The sequence below is a fragment of the Hemicordylus capensis genome, chromosome 4 (assembly GCF_027244095.1).
Source record: "Hemicordylus capensis ecotype Gifberg chromosome 4, rHemCap1.1.pri, whole genome shotgun sequence".
Taxonomy (NCBI): domain Eukaryota; kingdom Metazoa; phylum Chordata; class Lepidosauria; order Squamata; family Cordylidae; genus Hemicordylus; species Hemicordylus capensis.
In genome coordinates this window covers 10,835,591-10,853,993 of record NC_069660.1, presented here as the reverse complement: position 1 = coordinate 10,853,993, position 18,403 = coordinate 10,835,591, and the positions used below count along the sequence as shown (strand labels likewise).

Sequence of the window (18,403 nt, the reverse complement as noted above, 5' to 3'; positions counted from 1 at the left end):
CCCACTTCATTTAAAAAACAAAACAAACACAGCATGAATTCATAGATGCAAGTGCTTCGTTATTCAGGATGTCGGCCTGCACAGCAAGCTACGTGTTTAATGTAATGTGTAACGTGACTCTTAGTATAATGGTTCAATAAGTTCTTAAAAGTTTTTAATAGGGATATCTGGCTGTGCGGGCTTCCTTCTTGACAGAAGTACAGCCAGCACAGCCAATCGGGCAGGAGTGAGGGAGGAACTTCCTCCCTCAACTCTGGTCCCATAGGACCCAAACTGCAATGCCAGTGATCAAAGGCAACACTGGAACTGCAAAACCAGAGTTAAGGGTGATGAAACTCCACTCTGACCAAAGATTCAGAGTGGAGTTTGGCGAGGGAAACCAAAGGTCCCTTTTCACCCTTAACTCCAGTTTGCCATGTTCGGATGTACAGCTTCAGAAGCCCGAAGTGAAGAGAGCTCCAGTTTCCAAGAAGGTCTAAACACAGCCAAAGGGTCATGTACACGGTTGGCATTATATACCTATGGGAATGGCTACTCCCATATGAGCCTGCCCAACCATTTACATTCATCTGACAGGTTCACACATTCATCTGACAGGTTCACACATAATTCGGAACATACCTGTAAAGCAGGCCTGCTCAACTTAGGCCACCCAGCTGCACTCTCATGAATTCATGGACATCAGAAACAGCCCCGCAAACATCACATTGTAGGAGGCTGAACGATTTCAAAACAGGCCACGTACCTGCTTTTCCACCTTTCCAAGTCTGCCCATCATACTTGGATCTTCAGGAAGCTCCCCTTCAGCTGGACCTTTGGTCCGATCCTTATCTGTCATTGATGGCCCTCGTCCAACGATCTGGTCAACTCTACCAGGAGCACAAACCCCACCCCAGAAAAAACCATGAAGTTAGCGAGCTACATCAAGGACTGGGAACTCTGTTCTATGCTTACTCCTTGGTAGGGCAAACCAACTGTCTTTCTCTTGGCTGATAAGTATCACAATTTTTCACACAAAGAGAGGGAGGTAGCTAAATATAAACTTGGATGCAAACACACCTCTCTATTTCTGCAAGTGGTATTGGTTCAAAACGCACTGGTTCCATTTCTAGAAAAATTATCTGGCACATTATGCATAGTAAACTTGTCCCTTGTGAAGAATCTGGCATCAAGCTTGCTTTAATTCCCAAATAACTGGCATTTAGATTAACCTTCGAATAGATTTGTATGCAAAGTTCACCTTATGTTTCTAATCTAACCCTATCAGGGACCTGGGAGCCTCCAATATGGTCTGCCTTGGTTGTATATTACAGAACTGAAATATATAATGTGAAATAAAAAATAAAAATCAAGTTGTCATTTTAAACTGTAGTGGCTCGTCCTAATGAACTGGGGCTGAGGGAGACCAAACGAGGCAGCTGCACTTCATTTGGCACACCTCTTGCTCATTAGGACAAGCTGCTAAAGGTTTAAAATGTACAGGTTTGAAAAAACTGACCCAAAAAAGAACTTTGAATCCAAGGTTTCTGGGTTATGAGTTCTTAAATTTTTATCACACCAACTTGTAGTTCTGCATTTCAGGAAAATAAACTGGTGTTTCAAAATCTCTGGCTCTAGGATCTTGCTCACAAAAACTGAATTTTGCCTCCACAGTGCAAAATTCCTTGATACATGGACATCTCTCTAGGTCCCAATTTGTCATTTATTTATTTTTCTCTTTGCTAGATTGATTTACAGATCATAGAAACAAACAAATGTCTCAGAAAGGAACTTATTTTTAGCACTAGGTTTACATAAGCTGTTAAAGGATTGCTTGTTTTGACCGCAATATGTATTCATGTTGTTTATCAGCTTCAGTCTGGTATTTTGTCATTCTGTTTAGTGTGAGCTGCTTTGGATGTATTTGTATATGAAAAAAGTATACAAATAAAGCTGGCTGTGACTATGCTTTCTTGGGTAATAATCTTGTGGTTTATAGCAGTAATCACCCAATCTTTCAAAACCACGATCAATTTTAAAACCAACCAGCAACATGGGACCAATTTTTAATTTTCTCACTTGAGACATCCTCCTTTCCCTACTCTCGAGGGTGACTATTGTATTTACCTGAATCCAAAACTAGTTTCCCCCCAAGTTTTTTAAAATTAGAAATCAAAAGGTCATCTTAAATTTAGGCCCCCTCCACACATAACGCCAAACTCACCTCCGGTTTGGCCTCTGTGTTGTCTGAATGATCAGAACCGTGGTTCCCGGACTTAACCATGGTTCCATTATTGGCCTCAAACCTAGGAATGAACCCTCAGTTTGTAATGAGTTCCACTCACCCACCCAAGGGTCCATTCCTTCCTCGGTTACATCGGGATTGGGATTCTTCCCCAAACCAGAGGAAAGAGAGGAAGCTCCTTCTATGGGCTTCCCTCCCATTGGCTGGTGCGGGATGTCCTTCCAGGGTTGGAGAAAGCCCACAACGCCAGTCCCTCCCACTTTGCTGGCTCCTAGACTTGAGAATGTAATCATCTTGGAGTGTGTGTGGGTGGAGGCAAAGCTCGTATCCACTGGACCTGCAGTTTGCCATTCTGTCCTAAGGGAGCCTCAGTCCTGTTCCTTTTGAGTAAATGCAGCTATAATCTGTATTTAACGTCTATTTTTAAGAGGGTCATCTGAAATTCAGGGTCATCTTCAATTTGGGTAAATACAGAAGATACAAAGGAAGACTGTACAAGTCCTGCTCCTTTCAACATGTATGGAAAAGAACCAATTCTGGCAGGTGCAACTTTTCTTACCCTTGTGTGACAAGCTGCACGGACCAAATTTTGATATAAGCCAATAATGGTAAACAACAGGTCTCTCCATCTCTTCTGTGTCTCTGCTAAAACGGTGGTGATGACATTGGTGAGGCCGACCGTAGGTCAAGGATGCAATGGACTTGTGAGTCACAACCTCAGCTGAACACAGTGTAAGGGCACATGGCAAATATTAACTGCTTTGTAATCAATTTCAAAATTCCCTCCTTATGAGGGCCTTCTTTATGAGGCAAGGCTACATACAATGGGGCTTTTTAGTTTGGAAAAGAGGACATTAGGGGGAGACATGGTAGAGATTTATAAAAATATGTGTGGAGTAGAGAGGAACTTAGACCTGTCCTCCATGAATTTGTCTATCAATGGCTACTAGTCAGAGGCAAGATGCCTCTAAATACCAGTTGCAGGGGAGCAACAGCAGGAGAGATGGCATGTTTTCCTCTTGCCTGTAGGCGTCTCAGAGGCATCCAGTGGGCCACTGTGGGAAACAGGATGCTGGACTAGAGAGGCCTTGGGCCTGATCCAGCAGGGCTGTTCTGATGTTGGATTTAATTGCTGCAGCCTTCCACAAATAAACTTGGTCACGGATGTTTCATGCTGAGAATTCTTGGTTAAAAGATCCCGTCACCAAATACCTTGGGTGAATGTCATGACAGTTAAACAGGTCTGAAACATATTGATATTTGTAGGGTAGCAAAGACCTTGATCGTTGCTAGATTATAAAAGGTGCAAGCAATCATAGGAACATATGACATAGGAAACTGCCATATACTGAGTCAGACCATTGGTCCATCTAGCTCAGTATTGTCTTCACAGACTGGCAGCGGCTTCTCCAAGGTTGCAGGCAGGAATCTTTCTCAGCCCTATCTTGGAGAAGCCAGGGAGGGAACTTGAAACCTTATGCTCTTCCCAGAGCGGGAATATCTTGCAGTGCTCACACATCAAGTCTCCCATTCAGATGCAACCAAGGCAGACCCTGCTTAGCTATGGGGACAAGTCATGCTTGCTATCACAAGACCAGCTCTCCTCTCCTATCATTATGCGAGACTGTACACACAACCCAATATCACTAATTCCCTTTGATTCCTGAAATGAAAACAATTTGCACCAGTGGGACTGTAGTTTGTAAGACCAGGCCACAGAAAATAGCAAAGCAATACTTCCATTGCGTCCAGAAACATGTCATTAACAAATATTAAAAGCCAATCTCAATGAAATACTTTATTATGAAGGAACATCACATTCCTTGCTGAAAATGCTTGCCAGATACCCGACCAAGGATTGATTTGGCAGCACTGTCCTGCTGCTAAAGCTAATCCTGTCAGTTGTCTGTAAGGGAGCCCTATTTATTTATTTAACCACTACCATTTTCCCCATGCTGACTAGGCAAAGAGACACCTTCCATAGTGGAGAAGATACATAAGATGCTCTGAGGTTTTTTTGGAGGCATAGCAGGCACATTTAAAATGTGGGGAATGAACATCAGTTGCACCATTCTTAGAATGTCTCAAGAGTTGGGCATATCCCAAAATCTCAATCGCATAAATTATCTTTAGCTTTGATAAAATGGAAGTGCAGTTTACTGCTCAGTTCTATTTCCCAGCATCCTTTGGAAGAGCGCAGATGTAAAAAAAGCGGGTGTCACTCCCACATGATATGATAGGCTTCATTCTACCCGATGAGCAGGCCTTTGGACCTAACCCTCAACCCTGGTCAATTTTACCTTTGCATAATATGCCAGAAGTGCACAGGTGATGGAAAGAAGAAGAAGAACAAAACTCAAGTCCATTAATCTGTTTGAAACCAAGTTAGTTGTCCGGAGCAGAATTTAAACAATGCTTCTTATGCAGTTCTGCAGTGTAAGCAACACAGCTCCATGCACAAAGAAATGAGAGAGAGAGAGTTATGAGACTGAATGCAGACAGACAAAGGAGGGGGAGGAAGGGTTAACAAGACTCAAGGTCATACAGCAGCACTTTGCAAAGTATAAGTGCTGCCTCCGTTCCACAGAATAACGAAAATCAAGGAAAAGGGTGAGACACAAGGCCATGTCCAACACTGCAGCCACTCAAATTGCCTTGATGTGGCAGAGGAAAGAGCAGAGTTTTATTTGCATCTCTTTTATGAGAATTCAAACTCATTGATGATGGCCCTGTTCAACCCTTGTGTGGTTTACTAGGCCCTTGTGTGGTGGAGAACCACCCAACCTTGCATCCCAGATGTGGTTGGACTTCAGCTCCCATCATCCCCAGCAATTGTGGCTCAGAATGATGGAAACTGTAGTCCAACCACATTTGGAGACCCAAAGTTGGGAACCCTTGATATAACACTCTGATGCCCAGAAGCCCTGAACTGAGGGAGAGAGTAATTGTCCATGTGGGGCCGTTTGTATGTTGGAGTTTCAGCTAGGGATGTGCAAAATGTTTCATGCTTGGAATGGTATGCCTCAAAACAGGATGTTGAGAGTGTTCCAAACACAAATGGAACAACCATCAAATGAAGGACTCATTCTGTCAGAACAACCGGCTTGACCAGTTGTTCCGACAAACCAGTTGTTCCCCTGGTTTTTCCAGTTCCATGGAACGGAACGCAAATGCCCGAAGTGTGCTGTTGGAAGAACTGATCGAGCCAGACATGCTGACAAAATGAACCCTTCATTTGAAGGGTGTTCTGTTTTGGCTCGGAACACTAGCAATGGCTGTTTCGAGGCAGGGTGTCCAAGCTCGAAATGTTCTGCACATCCCTAGTTTCAGGATGTCCCTCAATGCTCTCTCAGTGGCATAGAGAGTAAGTTTATTTTGTGACCATCCAAATTGGTCACAAAATAATGGCCAAAGGTCTCCAGGAGAGTGCAGAGATTTGCCACCAAGTATGTCCTAGACCCCAAAGTGTACGGGTGTGAACATGATAATCTGGATTGGAGTTATAACTCTGCGAATACCCCATACATTTCACAACTCCAACATTTGTATACTAAGTCTCAGTGAACACTCCAAGGGACTGCAGGAGGGGGGATTTTAACATAGTCCAGACCATGTAACCCAGTTGTGCGAATGCTAACTTTGTGGGATGTTAACGAGGATTTCAGTTAGTTTCAGCATACCTGAACTGCACCTAAGAACAAATATGAATACAACTTATACCACTTAACAGTTAGTAGGGCTGTTCTCACAATCCTCAATAAGGTAGGAGATGGATCCTACCCAAGTTCGGGAGCTGTGCATGTTCCCGTTTTCCCATTGTCTGTGAGTAAAGAACAAAGGAGGAGGAGGAGGTGATGGTCTATTAAGCAGCAGCTAGGTGGAGAGTTTTTCACTTCTACGTTATTAAAGAGTTGTGTGCAGCTGTAGGATAGGATGGAGCCCTCTGACCCAGTTCCACTTAGTAGACGATCCCTTCCTCCTACTCCTACCTTGTTTTTAACTCACACATGATCAGGAAACAAGAGTGTGTGCAGTTCCTGAACATGGGTAGGATGCATCTCCTATCCTATTGAGGATTGTGAGAACCAGCCTGTTGATTACTGATAAAAGACAGTCAACCAAGTGAGGGTATCTAATCACGCCCCATCATCATAATGTGAGAGGGAGAAAGCCTTCACTATACATTAAATCATCTGTAATGAAGAGTTTCCATCTTTGAAATGATACCAAAAGAAAAATGTACATTCTTGGTTCAGCCATGGTGCAGTTTTCTCTCATGCTTCATTATGCTCCATGCTTACGGAAACATGCAAAGAGGCGTGTCTGGAGATTCACCCTCTGGCCAAAAGCAGACAGCACAGATCAAGATGGCTCAAAAGAGGCAAATAAATAAATAAATAAATAAATAAATAAGAGGGAGAGAGAAAGAGAGATGAATTTTTAAAATCAACAGTTTGGAAAGTGTGTTCAAATTGCCTTTTGAGCACAATCCAGGTACTGTCGCAAACACCTTCATCCAGGTCACATGACTGGCTACTTACCCTCAGACTGGTTCAAAAGATTAGTGAGGCATTCCTGACAACGCTACTGTTCGTGGCTCAGAACAGCAAACACCAGTAGCAGATTGCATTTAAAAAAGAGAACACCAGTCTGGACACACCTGAAGAACCAAACCATGTGTTCAAAAATGTCACACGGTACACTTCTTCTGCGACTGTACTTATTCAGAACTGCCCTACTCTGCATGTAGAAAGGTAGCACATCAGAGAGAATTCTAGGTGATACTAGCTTTCCAGGAGAAGGGAGGTTTCAGGGACCAATCAGTGATGTGCTCTCCCATCTGCATTTGAAACAGAACAGGAAGACTGTACCGTGCAATATTTCCGAATGTGTAGTTTGGCTCTACACTTCTCTAAAGCTAACAGAAACCCGCCTCTGAGAGCCCTGGATATCTCACCTGAGACAGGTGGTGTCTGGGGAGAGGGCTTTCTCAGATGCAAAGCCTGACTTGTAGAATGCACTCGCCAAAGAAGCTTGCCTGGTGCCTACTGCTATATCCTTTTGGCACCAGCGAAAGAGGCTTTATTTATTATTCTTTGTTTGTTTTGTTTTCCCAGGACTTTTAATTTGTGATCTGTTTTTTGATGCTTTAACTGCTAACTCTTTGACTTTTTCCTGCTGCTGATTTTGTTGCGGTCCACAATGGTTGCCTTAGTTTTGATTTTATTGTCTTATTGTAGTTTTTATTAACTGCCCTGGAAATATACCTATCGAAGCACAGGGTTTAAAAAAATAAGATAAAGGAAGCACTGGCTAATACCCAGGCTAGATAACTGATAACTGCTCAAGGGTAAGTAGCATTTGTTCTGTGGCCAATGTTGCCACCAGGTTAAAAATCTAATCCTCCATACGTCTACTTTAGAAGTGTCCTAGGAAGAAGGCTGGTTCATATGATTATTAATAGGGCAGGACAAGCATCCTACCCAGGTTCGGGATGGCACACACTATCATTCTGTGATCATCTTTGAGCAAAAAGCAAGGTAGGAGGGGGAGGAAGTGATTGTGTATGATGGATGGATAAGGTGGCTCTGTCCTACCCAGCAGCTATATGGATAGAGCGTCCTACCCAGCAGCTATATGGTAGCTCTGCCCTACCTAGCAGCTATATGGATAGCAGCTATAAGTATATACCCAGCAGTGATAGATAGGGCGGCTCCATCCTACCCAGCAGCTATACCCCACTGATGAACAAGGTAGGATGCAAAGTTGTCCTACTCAGTGCAAGCCTCACACATTATTACTTCCTCCACCTCCTACCTTGCACAGACAATTAAAAACAGGAGAGCACACTGCTCCCACACTTGGGTAGGATGCTTGTCTTACCCTATTAATGATCATGAGAACAGTCCTACAGTAAGGTCATTCAGAAGACCTCAGTTGGACGCTCAGGAGGGCTGGTGGGGAGGCATTGGCCATCTTGGGCTATGCTACACCGCATGCACATGGGTTGCGTTGTGGCGAAGTCCAAAACTGGAATCAGGAGGAGGAAGTCCTCCGGCATCCCAGTGTGCCCCATGCCAGCAATGGAGTGGGTTGCTCTCAGCAGAGCAGCTGCTGTGCTCAATGCAGCCACTCCTCCCACGCCCCCGGCTTGCTGCCCCAAACGGGAGTGGGGAGGAAAGCCTAGCTACCCAGTGGTGACCACACTCTGCCTTGGTAAAATGCCAGCTGCAAAAGGTGGGCTACCCTCAACTGGAATAGCTGGGAGCAGAGGGCTTCCCATGCTCCAGACCAGGGATTCTCAACGTTGGGTCCCCAGATGTTATTGGACTTCAACTCCCCTAATTCCCAACCAAAAGCCACTGGGGCTGGGGATTATGGGAGTTGAAGTCTAATAACATCTGGGGACCCAGCGTTGAGAATCCCTGCTCCAGACAGCATGAGCTGCCTGGGGTAACCTAGGCAGCTCATGTCATGAGAATGTCCTCAGTATGTTCCCTTAGTAGGGTTTGTGACATTTCCACTCTGAACAGCACTTGACCAGCCATCCACTCGCCAACCGTATCTCCAAATACGTTTTTGAAACCGCTCATCTCTTCCATTTCAAAAACCATCTGCCATGTGACAGGCGAGAGGGGCTGCTGTTTAAGAAACATAAATCCAAGCTCACTTGGCCACGTAGTGGTGGTGGAGTCCCCTTCTTGGGATCCTTTCGGTCTTAGATAGCTAACTGGATTCTGCCAATATTCAACGGGAGTGCATGTAATAGCACATCCCGAAATTTCCTTTCCTCTTCAGTAGCAAGCTGCACTGAACTCCTCAGTACTGAGAAAGCTAGACGGTTACAAAAATAAGCACTGGAAGCCCCTGCAAGGCTGCGAATAGTTAAGAAAGCGGCTTGGATGAGAATGTTTTCCCCAGAAGCAGCACACTAATTAATCGGAAGGATTTAAGACCTGCAGTTTGCTATTTTAAAACTAATCAGTTTCCCTTAGCTACGTGACACATAGACGGACCAGCAAAACACGGAAGCACAATGAATCCCTAAACATTCAGTAGACACTGAAGCTCAACAGACACAAATCGTGTGTGGGAGTGTGCGCACACTTGTTTGAAATGTCTTCCTTTAGAGGCTGCTCCACACAGCAGGGTGTTCATTTGCAATGGCTCACCATGTGGATTCAGTGATTTGGACCGCACCGCCACAGGCATTTACGTTCGTTGGTTTGCCATGCCATGGTGGTGGGCATCCCAGATCCATGTGGCAACCTGCTCAACTGCAGCTTTAGCAGCCTCATCATTATGCTGGGTCACTTTTCTGCTATTCATGTGAACCAGGCCAAAGAGTCAGGTTTTAATTAACTGGTCTGACATCCAAACTGAGTTATCCGGTAGTACTACTCAGGAGTTACTCTAAAGTAACTACTTAATTCCAAAAGGACTATCCCAGAGTAGTCTGGACATCAACTCCTGTCTTTGGTCATTGTCCGGCTACATGTCCCTGTCTCCTTTACCGAGCCTGGCTGGACTTATCGGGTCCAGCCGCAGAGCAGGGACAGGGAGGGGGTTGAGCATCATTGCCTCCTCCGCCCCAGGCTGCTTGCTCCTTGGGTCTGCCCCTCTCTGGGGGGCCCTGACACTCTCCACCAGCCAGCCTCTCATCCCTGGATGGCTCCTTATATGCCTCCTCACAGGCTATGCATCGCCTGCCCCCAAGTACAGGGCCAACACCCCTCTTTATTACCTGTAGACTACCCTTTACAGCTGTTGCCAATGCCTCTCCGCCTTCTCCTTTAGGAGGCATGCTGCTGATGTTATCCTCGCACGCCTCCCCTTCGGCCTTATCAGGGCTCAGCTCCTCTTCCACTGGAGCTGAGTCCCTGCCTGTTGGCAGTCTTTCCTCCATCTCTCCACGGCTGCCACCTGTCCCTGTCACCTTGGGCCCTCTCACCACTCCGTCCTCTGAGGTAAGGACAGCCGGCCTTGCTGGACACTCATTTTGTAAACAGCATCGCCAGCAGAAAACAAACCAACCTAGAACACATGTTCGCTGCATTACTGCATTTCATAGTGTGGGCCCAGTGCCTAAATGGGATTCAAATTAGCTACAGACTCAACAACTGGCTATGGAAGACTCATAGAAGGGGCTACTCACACAGACATTTTGTACATGTACACCAGTGTTCCCTCTAAGGCATGCACAGGTGCGCACACTCACAAATCTTTTGATGTCTGCTCAGTTAATTTTAGATCCCGCTCAGATTGAACCAGGAAGGCTCCACTCTGAATGCTCATGCGCACACACACACGCCCAGAACAAAACTCATTCCGCACACAGATGGGGGGGGGGAGAACACTGATGTACACCTACAATGTTTTGAGTGTACACTTCAAAATGTAAAGCATAAAGAACTGGGGGATAAACTTGTGTTTGCAAATACATGTGTATCAGTAGGGAGGCAGAAGTGGCTATAATCCCCTGCCTAGTGTACTGTTAACAGCAATCCTGAAAAGGTGAATGTGTGTGGTGGCCTACTTCAGGAGTTTTCAGTAAGGACAAACAAGAGCGGGGGGGGGGGGGGACACGCATAGTAATTTGAATCAGATGGGCAAATTGTTAATACTCAAGCACAAACTACCCACAAAAAGCATTTTCAAGGCTTCTTGACTTCCATGTGCTTAACTCTCTCTGACTGAAATCAATAGCACTTAAAAGGTACTTTGACTGGATCTCACCCATTGTTTTCTGTTTTACATTTTGAGTCAGCATCATTTAGCATGCTGTCACCCTTGCACTATGAGCTTTACAGGACAGCCTGAAATCTAAATAAAAGAATGTATTTTTATTGCTGTGAAATCTATTGCCCACTGAAATAATTCAATCATGGAATGCATTCTTCTTACTGAACTCAGGACCAAACAAGGTGGGAGATCTGTGACTGGATCTTCTGCTGGTTTTTTAAAATAGCAAATACAGCCACTGGGGTGGGTGGGGAGGAGATGAGTAAATCAGCAGTGGGAGAGCAGGCAATTGTATCATTATATTAGGGGGGAATTATATCATGCTTCCGCGCCCAATCCGAATCCCTTCCTGAACCTGTTTTTTGCCACAAGGAAGGGGAACAATCAAAGGGTTGTTTATTTACTTATTGATTATTATTGATAATGTAATAATAATAGTAGCAATTGTAATAATAATTTAGTAGTAGTAGTAGTAGTAGTAGTAGTAGTAGTAGTATATACCCTGCCCCCTCAGTGCACTACTGTTTAAGGCAGCTTACAACATTAATAAAATAGATGCAATATAGAATTAAAAAATTAATAAAGTTACTTATTAACTAGAGGTTTTAGAGTTGGAAAGGACCTTGGAGGTCTCCTAGACCAACCTACTACTCAGTGCAGGAAGCTGCCACAGTAACTCTTACACATGGATGTCTAGTCTCTGCTTGAAATCCCCCAGTGAATGTTTCCACTGTCAAACAGCTCTTGCAGTGAGGCAATTCCTCCTAGTCTCTACCCAGAATCTGCTTCCTTGTCATTACAACCCATTGGTTCTAGTCCTATCCTCAGGAACAACAACAACAACAACAAAAATGGTCTGCCCTGTTTCCACCATACATTTGAAGACAGTTCTCCTATCCCCCTTTCCTCTCCTCTCCTCTCCTCCAGGCTAAACCTCCCCTGTTCCTTCAACCGTTCCTCATAGGACTTAGTTTCCAGAGTCTTCACCATATTTCCTGCCTTGCTCTCAACTCATTCCAGTCCATCAATGTCCTTCTTAACATGTGGTGCTCAGAACTGGGCACAGTGGTCCACATGTTGTGCAGGGCTAAGCCAGCATTTCCATTTGGCCTGTGCTAAGGAAACACCAGCAGTCTTGCACAAGACCAGTCTCGCACAAAGTACCTTGGGTAAATAGTGCAAAACGTGAAAAGGGCATGGTCCAAAAGTCCATGAGCAATGTGGTTTCTCTTGAAGGAAAATGTTCTGTGAGTGCAGGATTGCTGTTCATACACACCAGCTGAGTTTTCATTGGCTCCTAGAAGAGAATGGGGCCCCTAGCTCTATCTGTGGACTCTGCACATAACTCGGAGAGTCACAGCCTGGCCCTTGAGTAACAGCCAGGAGGGAGAAGAGCCAGGCAAATCCCCAAAACCATTTGCTACAGTGTAGGATCCAGGCCCTGAAAGTAAATATGAACCGGGCAATTAAGAGTGCCAGGAACCAGACGTCAACCCCCAAAGATGGCCTCTCCTGAACTGGATTCACCCAACCAGACCCAGGTGTACTAGAAACCTTTTGCCCATCAGTACCCACTGACTGACACAGGCAAGAGGCAGCTGAGAGATGGTGGAAGGCTCCATTCCAGGTCTGAGGGGTTGCCCCTTGAAGGACCCACACTTAAACAGGGTGGAGCCTGAGGCCTTAGTCTCAAGGCATAAGGCATAAAAGAGCTCAGCTGGAGCTGGGATTCAGGTCGACCACCATGCTCCCTTGGAACTCTTTACAGTCCTGCAGACTGGCTTGGCTTATAGGCTCTAATGAGAGACCAGGACAGGAGATGATGAGGTCATTCTCATGACCAGCTCTACCCGGGTAGGAGAGCTATAGCCCAGGTAGGGCTGGTAATGAGTACCACCAAGATCAGGATTGGGCAATCCTCAACCAGGTAGCCCGGTATTAAACCCGGGCTTAAAGTTGGGTAGGAGGATGCACATGAGCCTTCTACCCCATTTGCTGGTTGTATGAACGTTTGCGTTGCCTGCAGCCTGAGCGTCCACAAAGCCAGGTGACTAGAGCACCCAGCAGCAGGGAAATCCACCAATGCATCACACTCGGTTCGTGCAGTGCATTGAAGGATGCCAGAGGACTTCCTCCTCCGGCTCTCAGCTCTGCTGATCACCACCATGCTACTCAAGTGGGCGCAAGATCAGCAGAGGTCTGAGAAGTTGTGAGGGATAGTGCACGGGAAGGCAGGTGGGAGCCTGCCTCCCTCCAGGCCTCCCCGACCCCAGGTAAGATGGCTGTGTGTATGACTTCACAGGCTTTCAGACTCTGTCTGTTTATAAGCCCTGAGCCTTTTAAAAGCTTCCAACATGCATTTTAACATCATTGCCATTGTATTTTAATCAGTATGGGCCAAGGTTTACTTTTCCTATTAGTAGGAGATAGCTATCATTCCTACAAGGGTTCTTTTTCATGGAGAATGAAACTTCAGCAACAGAACACCATGACTTTTACCATTCCAAGCAGGAAAGCCTTGAATGCTCCAAGCAGGAAGCCTTGAATGGTCCCCTCAAAGGGAAACAAATGATTAGTTAAGTGTTCTTTGGCCATTTCCGAGTTTGCATGGCTGTGAAGGCCCACCTTTGGTGTCTCTCAAAGTAAAACTTGAAGCACATCCAGGAGAGCAAGCCATTCGGTGTGATATGCATCAGCAGCATGTGACAAAATGTCATCATTTATCGTGGCATGAAAGGGGTTTGACAGGAAGCAAATGAAAGATTCAGAAAAAAGAGGCACTAGGCAAATCCTAACCTAGGTGAGTACTGGGGTGATTCTTTAGGAGGAAATCCTTTGGTTGGATACTTCTTATGCCGGGGAGTTGAAGGGGGCGGGGGGCCCACAATCATATCTATCCTGGCGAAAATAAATGAGAAGAAAAAAGACACCAGCAAAATGCATAATGAAGCAACATGTCGGAGAAAAAGTTGACTGGAAAGTTTGCAGAGAACAACTCAAAAGACAGGGAGAAAGAGGAGAACGTTGAAAATTATATTCCACTCTGAATAGAAGGCAGTAATCACATCACTTGATTGTTTGGGAAGCCACCAAATTTTACCCAACTGAATGAAAGATGTCAGAGGTTTGAGCAACAATGGAATAGCCCTTCTTCCATTCAAAAAGGCAGCTGCTCTACAATTAATAGGCAACACATGCTAGAAAAGCTGGAAAGTTTTTGGAAGATATTCCATTAGAAATATAGACTCCTTACTCTCATGAGACATGGAACACATCCTCAGCTAGTTTGAGAAAACACAGGCTTTGAAGGAGGCAAACACACCCATGGATGGGATGGGACAAAAGACAGAAACAAGATATATCAAAAAAGAATGTCATGGTATACTTCACAAAAGCAGCAACAGATATCATGAGTGGTGAAAGAGGAAGTATGTATGAACACCCCCAATATAAAAAACATTGCAACATTGCCTTTAGCCAGCTGAAATCTGGTGTAATTACTGTTGGGAAATAGTTACACAAAGTCAAAATACATGTTTTACAGAATTCCAGGTTCATTCCTCCACATTTTTTAAAACCAAATTTCTCCGTAGCAGGCTACAACTCTTTCATTGGCTGACATCCTGCCTGACAGCACATGTGCAGCAGCTGCATGCCAGACTAAAGCAGTGGAGGTGCTCATGAAGGGGAGTGATTTCTGCAAAAGTGCTCTGTGTCTCTCAAAAATATGTCCCTGAGGGTCATGCTGCCCTCAGGGACATATTTTTGGGTGGCCAAGAGTGCTTCTGAGATCAGTCAAAATCTCCCTACTCACGTGAGCACCCACACTGCATTAGTTACCCTGCACACTCACTTTGCCATGTTATTTATTTATTTATTTATTTGATTCATCATATGTGTATACTTGTCACGCACTCGCTCTCAGATAGCAAGGAGGAAGGGGAAGCTGACAGCCTTTCAGCTGATGCAGGGGTGCCGGAGGGGCAGAGCCCAGCTGTCAGTTCCCAACAGATGGCTGAGGCAGGTCCGGCTGATGTTTCAGAGCAGGCACAGCAGTCTGAGGCAGCAGAGACAGCGATGGACAAATCAGAAGATGAGCTATGCAGGCAAACCCCACTGACTCCACAATAGAGGCATGTCCCAAGACAAAGAACACAGCTGGAAACTATCAGGAGAAGTAAACGTCTCTTGCAGAGGGGCAAGCCGAGAGTTATCAGCTTGGACTATAAAGCACGTCAACAGCTTTTCATTAGCCGCTGGAAGACAACGTTTGTCAACCCTCCTGTCGACAGCTTTCAGCCCAAGCCAGATAGAGAGAACTATTCCCGAGCCGTGTTTCACTTCTGCAGCCCAGTTGTATTGTGGACTATCTTCCTGGACTTTCCTTCCGGGTGGCCAGATTGCTGACAATACTGCCCACTACCGAAGTCTCTAGGCAGCTTACAACATCAAAACAAACCAAGAAATTTTAAAAGAATTTAAAACATATAAAAGTTCAAATTAAAATAACTACCCATAAAAACCACCAAATAGCTAAAACCACCAAATAGCTTGGCTGAAGAGATATGTCTTCAGTTGTTTCCTAAAGGTCAACAGGGATGCAGCAACTCTCATCTCAGCAGGAAGTGCGATCCCCAGCTCTGAGGCAATTACAGAGAAGGCTCGCCTTTGAGTCGCCACCAGGCGAGCCAGCGATTCCCTCAGACGAACCTCCCCTGAAGATCTTAATTGGCGACAGCGCACATAACAAAGAAGGCGTTCTCTGCTAGTTTGGATGCTGACCTTTCTTTTTATTGTATACCAATCTGCAAGTTTTTTAAAAATTAAAGTGGCTTTAAACTATCTTAAATAAAACAAAGAAAGAAATCCTGAGCAGAAGAAGAGTAAGCAGAGAGGAAGGGATTAAGCCTTTTTGCTCTGGATGTTTTGCTGCTTAAAATCACCTTTTGCAAACTTTTTTCACCTGCAGGGGGGAAAGATACAGAGTTCCCTGTATCTTTTCATTCTAGGGGTGAAAAGGCAACTTGGGGGATATGACTCAAAAGCTACTAGAGGGTAATGGGATAAACATTTCATTCTACCCAGGCTAAACCTTTTACCCTTGGTTAAAAAAAAACTAAACTCAAGAGCTCCCTGGAATGTGTGGTTTTGGACTCAGTTGACATCCAGCTTCAGTTATACCATTTCCCAAGTGATAATTTACTATAATCTGCACATTTAGCTACTTGGTAGCTGGCTGTTGGTGTCATTCTACCAAGTGGCAAGGGGCTCCCAACTCTCTGTCCCCAGATGTTGTTGGATCTCCATCTTTCCTAGTCAAAAAGGTTGATTGTGGCTGGGGAAGATGGGAGTTGTAGTACAACAACATCTGGGGACCCAGGATTGGGAACCCCTGCTTTAGGGCCCCGATTTGCAGTCAAACAGGCAGGAACAGCCAACAAAGACAGCTGCAAGAGGTTGGAAGGCTCATCGGCCTTGTCAGAGTCTTTATTCTTCATGGTTGCTCTCCTCTGCCCATGGATTCAAGTGTGAAACAGCCAGGCCTAGCAAGACAGGTCCCCTGGAATCCTTAGGCTCTAGCAAAGGAAGCCTGCAATGTTTTATCTGTGCATTGACACAACTGAGAATGAACTTTTCTTTTTCAAAGCAGACAACTCCGATTCCATCCCACTCCATCTACTCATTAAGCATCCTGTAAAATAATGTTATTTTCCCTCTTTGGCTGAATCCCCTGCAGCGCCACTCCCAGGTGTGTATGCGGGCTGTGTAATCTGCATATATAGTAGAATATATATTAAGTTCTGCTGAGCTTTACTCCCTGCCCTATAACAATTTCTTCTGGGTGCGTGAGCTTAAAAAAAAAATGTTCAAAAGCAAAACGATTATTAAAATAAGAATTGGTTGAATCATCTCTTGATTTAGGTTTTTTTCTTATACAGAACCCTAATACACAGTGAGGTGCTTCACACAATCAGAGTGTGAAGCGCTGGAGGGGGTTCTGCGGGGAGAGCGGTCCATGAACTCGCCCCCAAACCAAATCGAACCGGGGGAGTTCGAGGGGGTGCTGGACCAAACTGGCCCAGTGCCAGACTCAAACCGAACTGGACCAGCTGGTTCCACACACATCCCTACCACAGATGCCGGGTCCACAATTAACGAGGTTCTCCTATACATTATTTCTTTCCAATTTGCGCTGAGTGAACACCCCACCCCACAGTATTCAGCCCCTGATATTGTCCCCCAGTTTTACCCCAATTTGGGGTGAAATTTTGATTTCAGCTAGGGACCACTCAACCCTAGCTCAGGCATGCTTAAAACAAAAGGGAAGGCCTCTAGATTCCTTTATTATGGTCATCGACCAGACAAGGAAGGCCTCTAGAGTTAACTTCTTTTCCTACTGGCCACTACTGTTTGTCAGAGGAGATTCCTGTGCTGACCCAAATCAAAGATAACTGTGGGTAGCAAAAAGTTCTGAACCTCAATGGCTTCTCTCTGCTTCACTAAATTCATTTTTTTTTAAGGAAGAAATGCAGCTGGAAAAAGCAGATAAATGAACAATGATCTTTTTTCTATCCTATCATCTTATACAAAACCTAAGGGTATTTTCAGATACCATGTATCCAAGGCAGTAATTTTCAGTGGATGACATGAGCTGCAGCCCTCTGGCAATGGAAAGAGAGCTGAAGATCCACAAGAAGCCCTCAGTGAAGACTTCTTTCCGCTGCAAACCAGGCACAGGGGGGAGGAAGGAGTGATTTTTGCATCTCTCCCCTTCCTCCAAAGCCCTTTCCATTTGTATAAAACTGACTCAAGGGTCATACAAGGGTCTCAGGAGCATGGTTATACCAGTGGACAGAGCTTCTATACAGAGGAGGGGGGAGATGTGAAAATCACGTCCGCCCTCCCTCTCTGCATGCTGTCCGCTGCTCAAAGAAGCCTTCAGTGCAGGAATGCTGAAGGCTTCTTGAGGACCTGCAGCCCTCCTTCAGTCACCATAGGAAGAATGGTGGCAAGAGGGTACTCACCGTGAGGAGATTATCAACCAGTGAGCACCCTACTGAACACTCATCATGCATGCATGCTTTTAAAAATGGCAGCCATGTTATTCAGTGCAAGGGTGGAGAAAGCTACCTACACCTGAGAATTTTAGGGCGATCCCAAGAGTAATATGTCTATAAAATTACTGTTCGGATCACCCTAAAGTAGATCGGACATTGGAGTAGGTGGCTTTTTTCTTGCACTTGATAGTACGGCTGCCATCTTGAAAACAATCAGGAATGCATGGAGAGACTTCAATAGGGCACTCACTGGCTGTCATAACCACTCAGAACTATGAGACTCTGAAGAGCCAATCTGAGCTTCATGCTCTATAATACAGTACTTGCAACCCACATAAAAATAGTCTTTACTCACAAAACCCAGTGGCTTTTCCCTGCT

General features: G+C 45.1%; 1 protein-coding gene across 6 annotated transcripts in view; it reads right to left on the bottom strand.

The window, feature by feature from the left end:
• Window positions 1-18,403, bottom strand: part of KCNQ2 (potassium voltage-gated channel subfamily Q member 2) — a 178,862-nt gene that overhangs the window by 14,106 nt on the left and 146,353 nt on the right. For 5 of the 6 annotated variants that reach the window (XM_053245602.1, XM_053245598.1, XM_053245601.1 and 2 more), the window contains one exon: window positions 746-869. In XM_053245602.1, the coding sequence (XP_053101577.1) occupies window positions 746-869 (124 nt within the window). Of the gene's footprint in view, window positions 1-745; window positions 870-13,762; window positions 13,865-18,403 lie in introns of all 6 variants that reach the window. The other variant, XM_053245603.1, reaches the window with a different exon arrangement.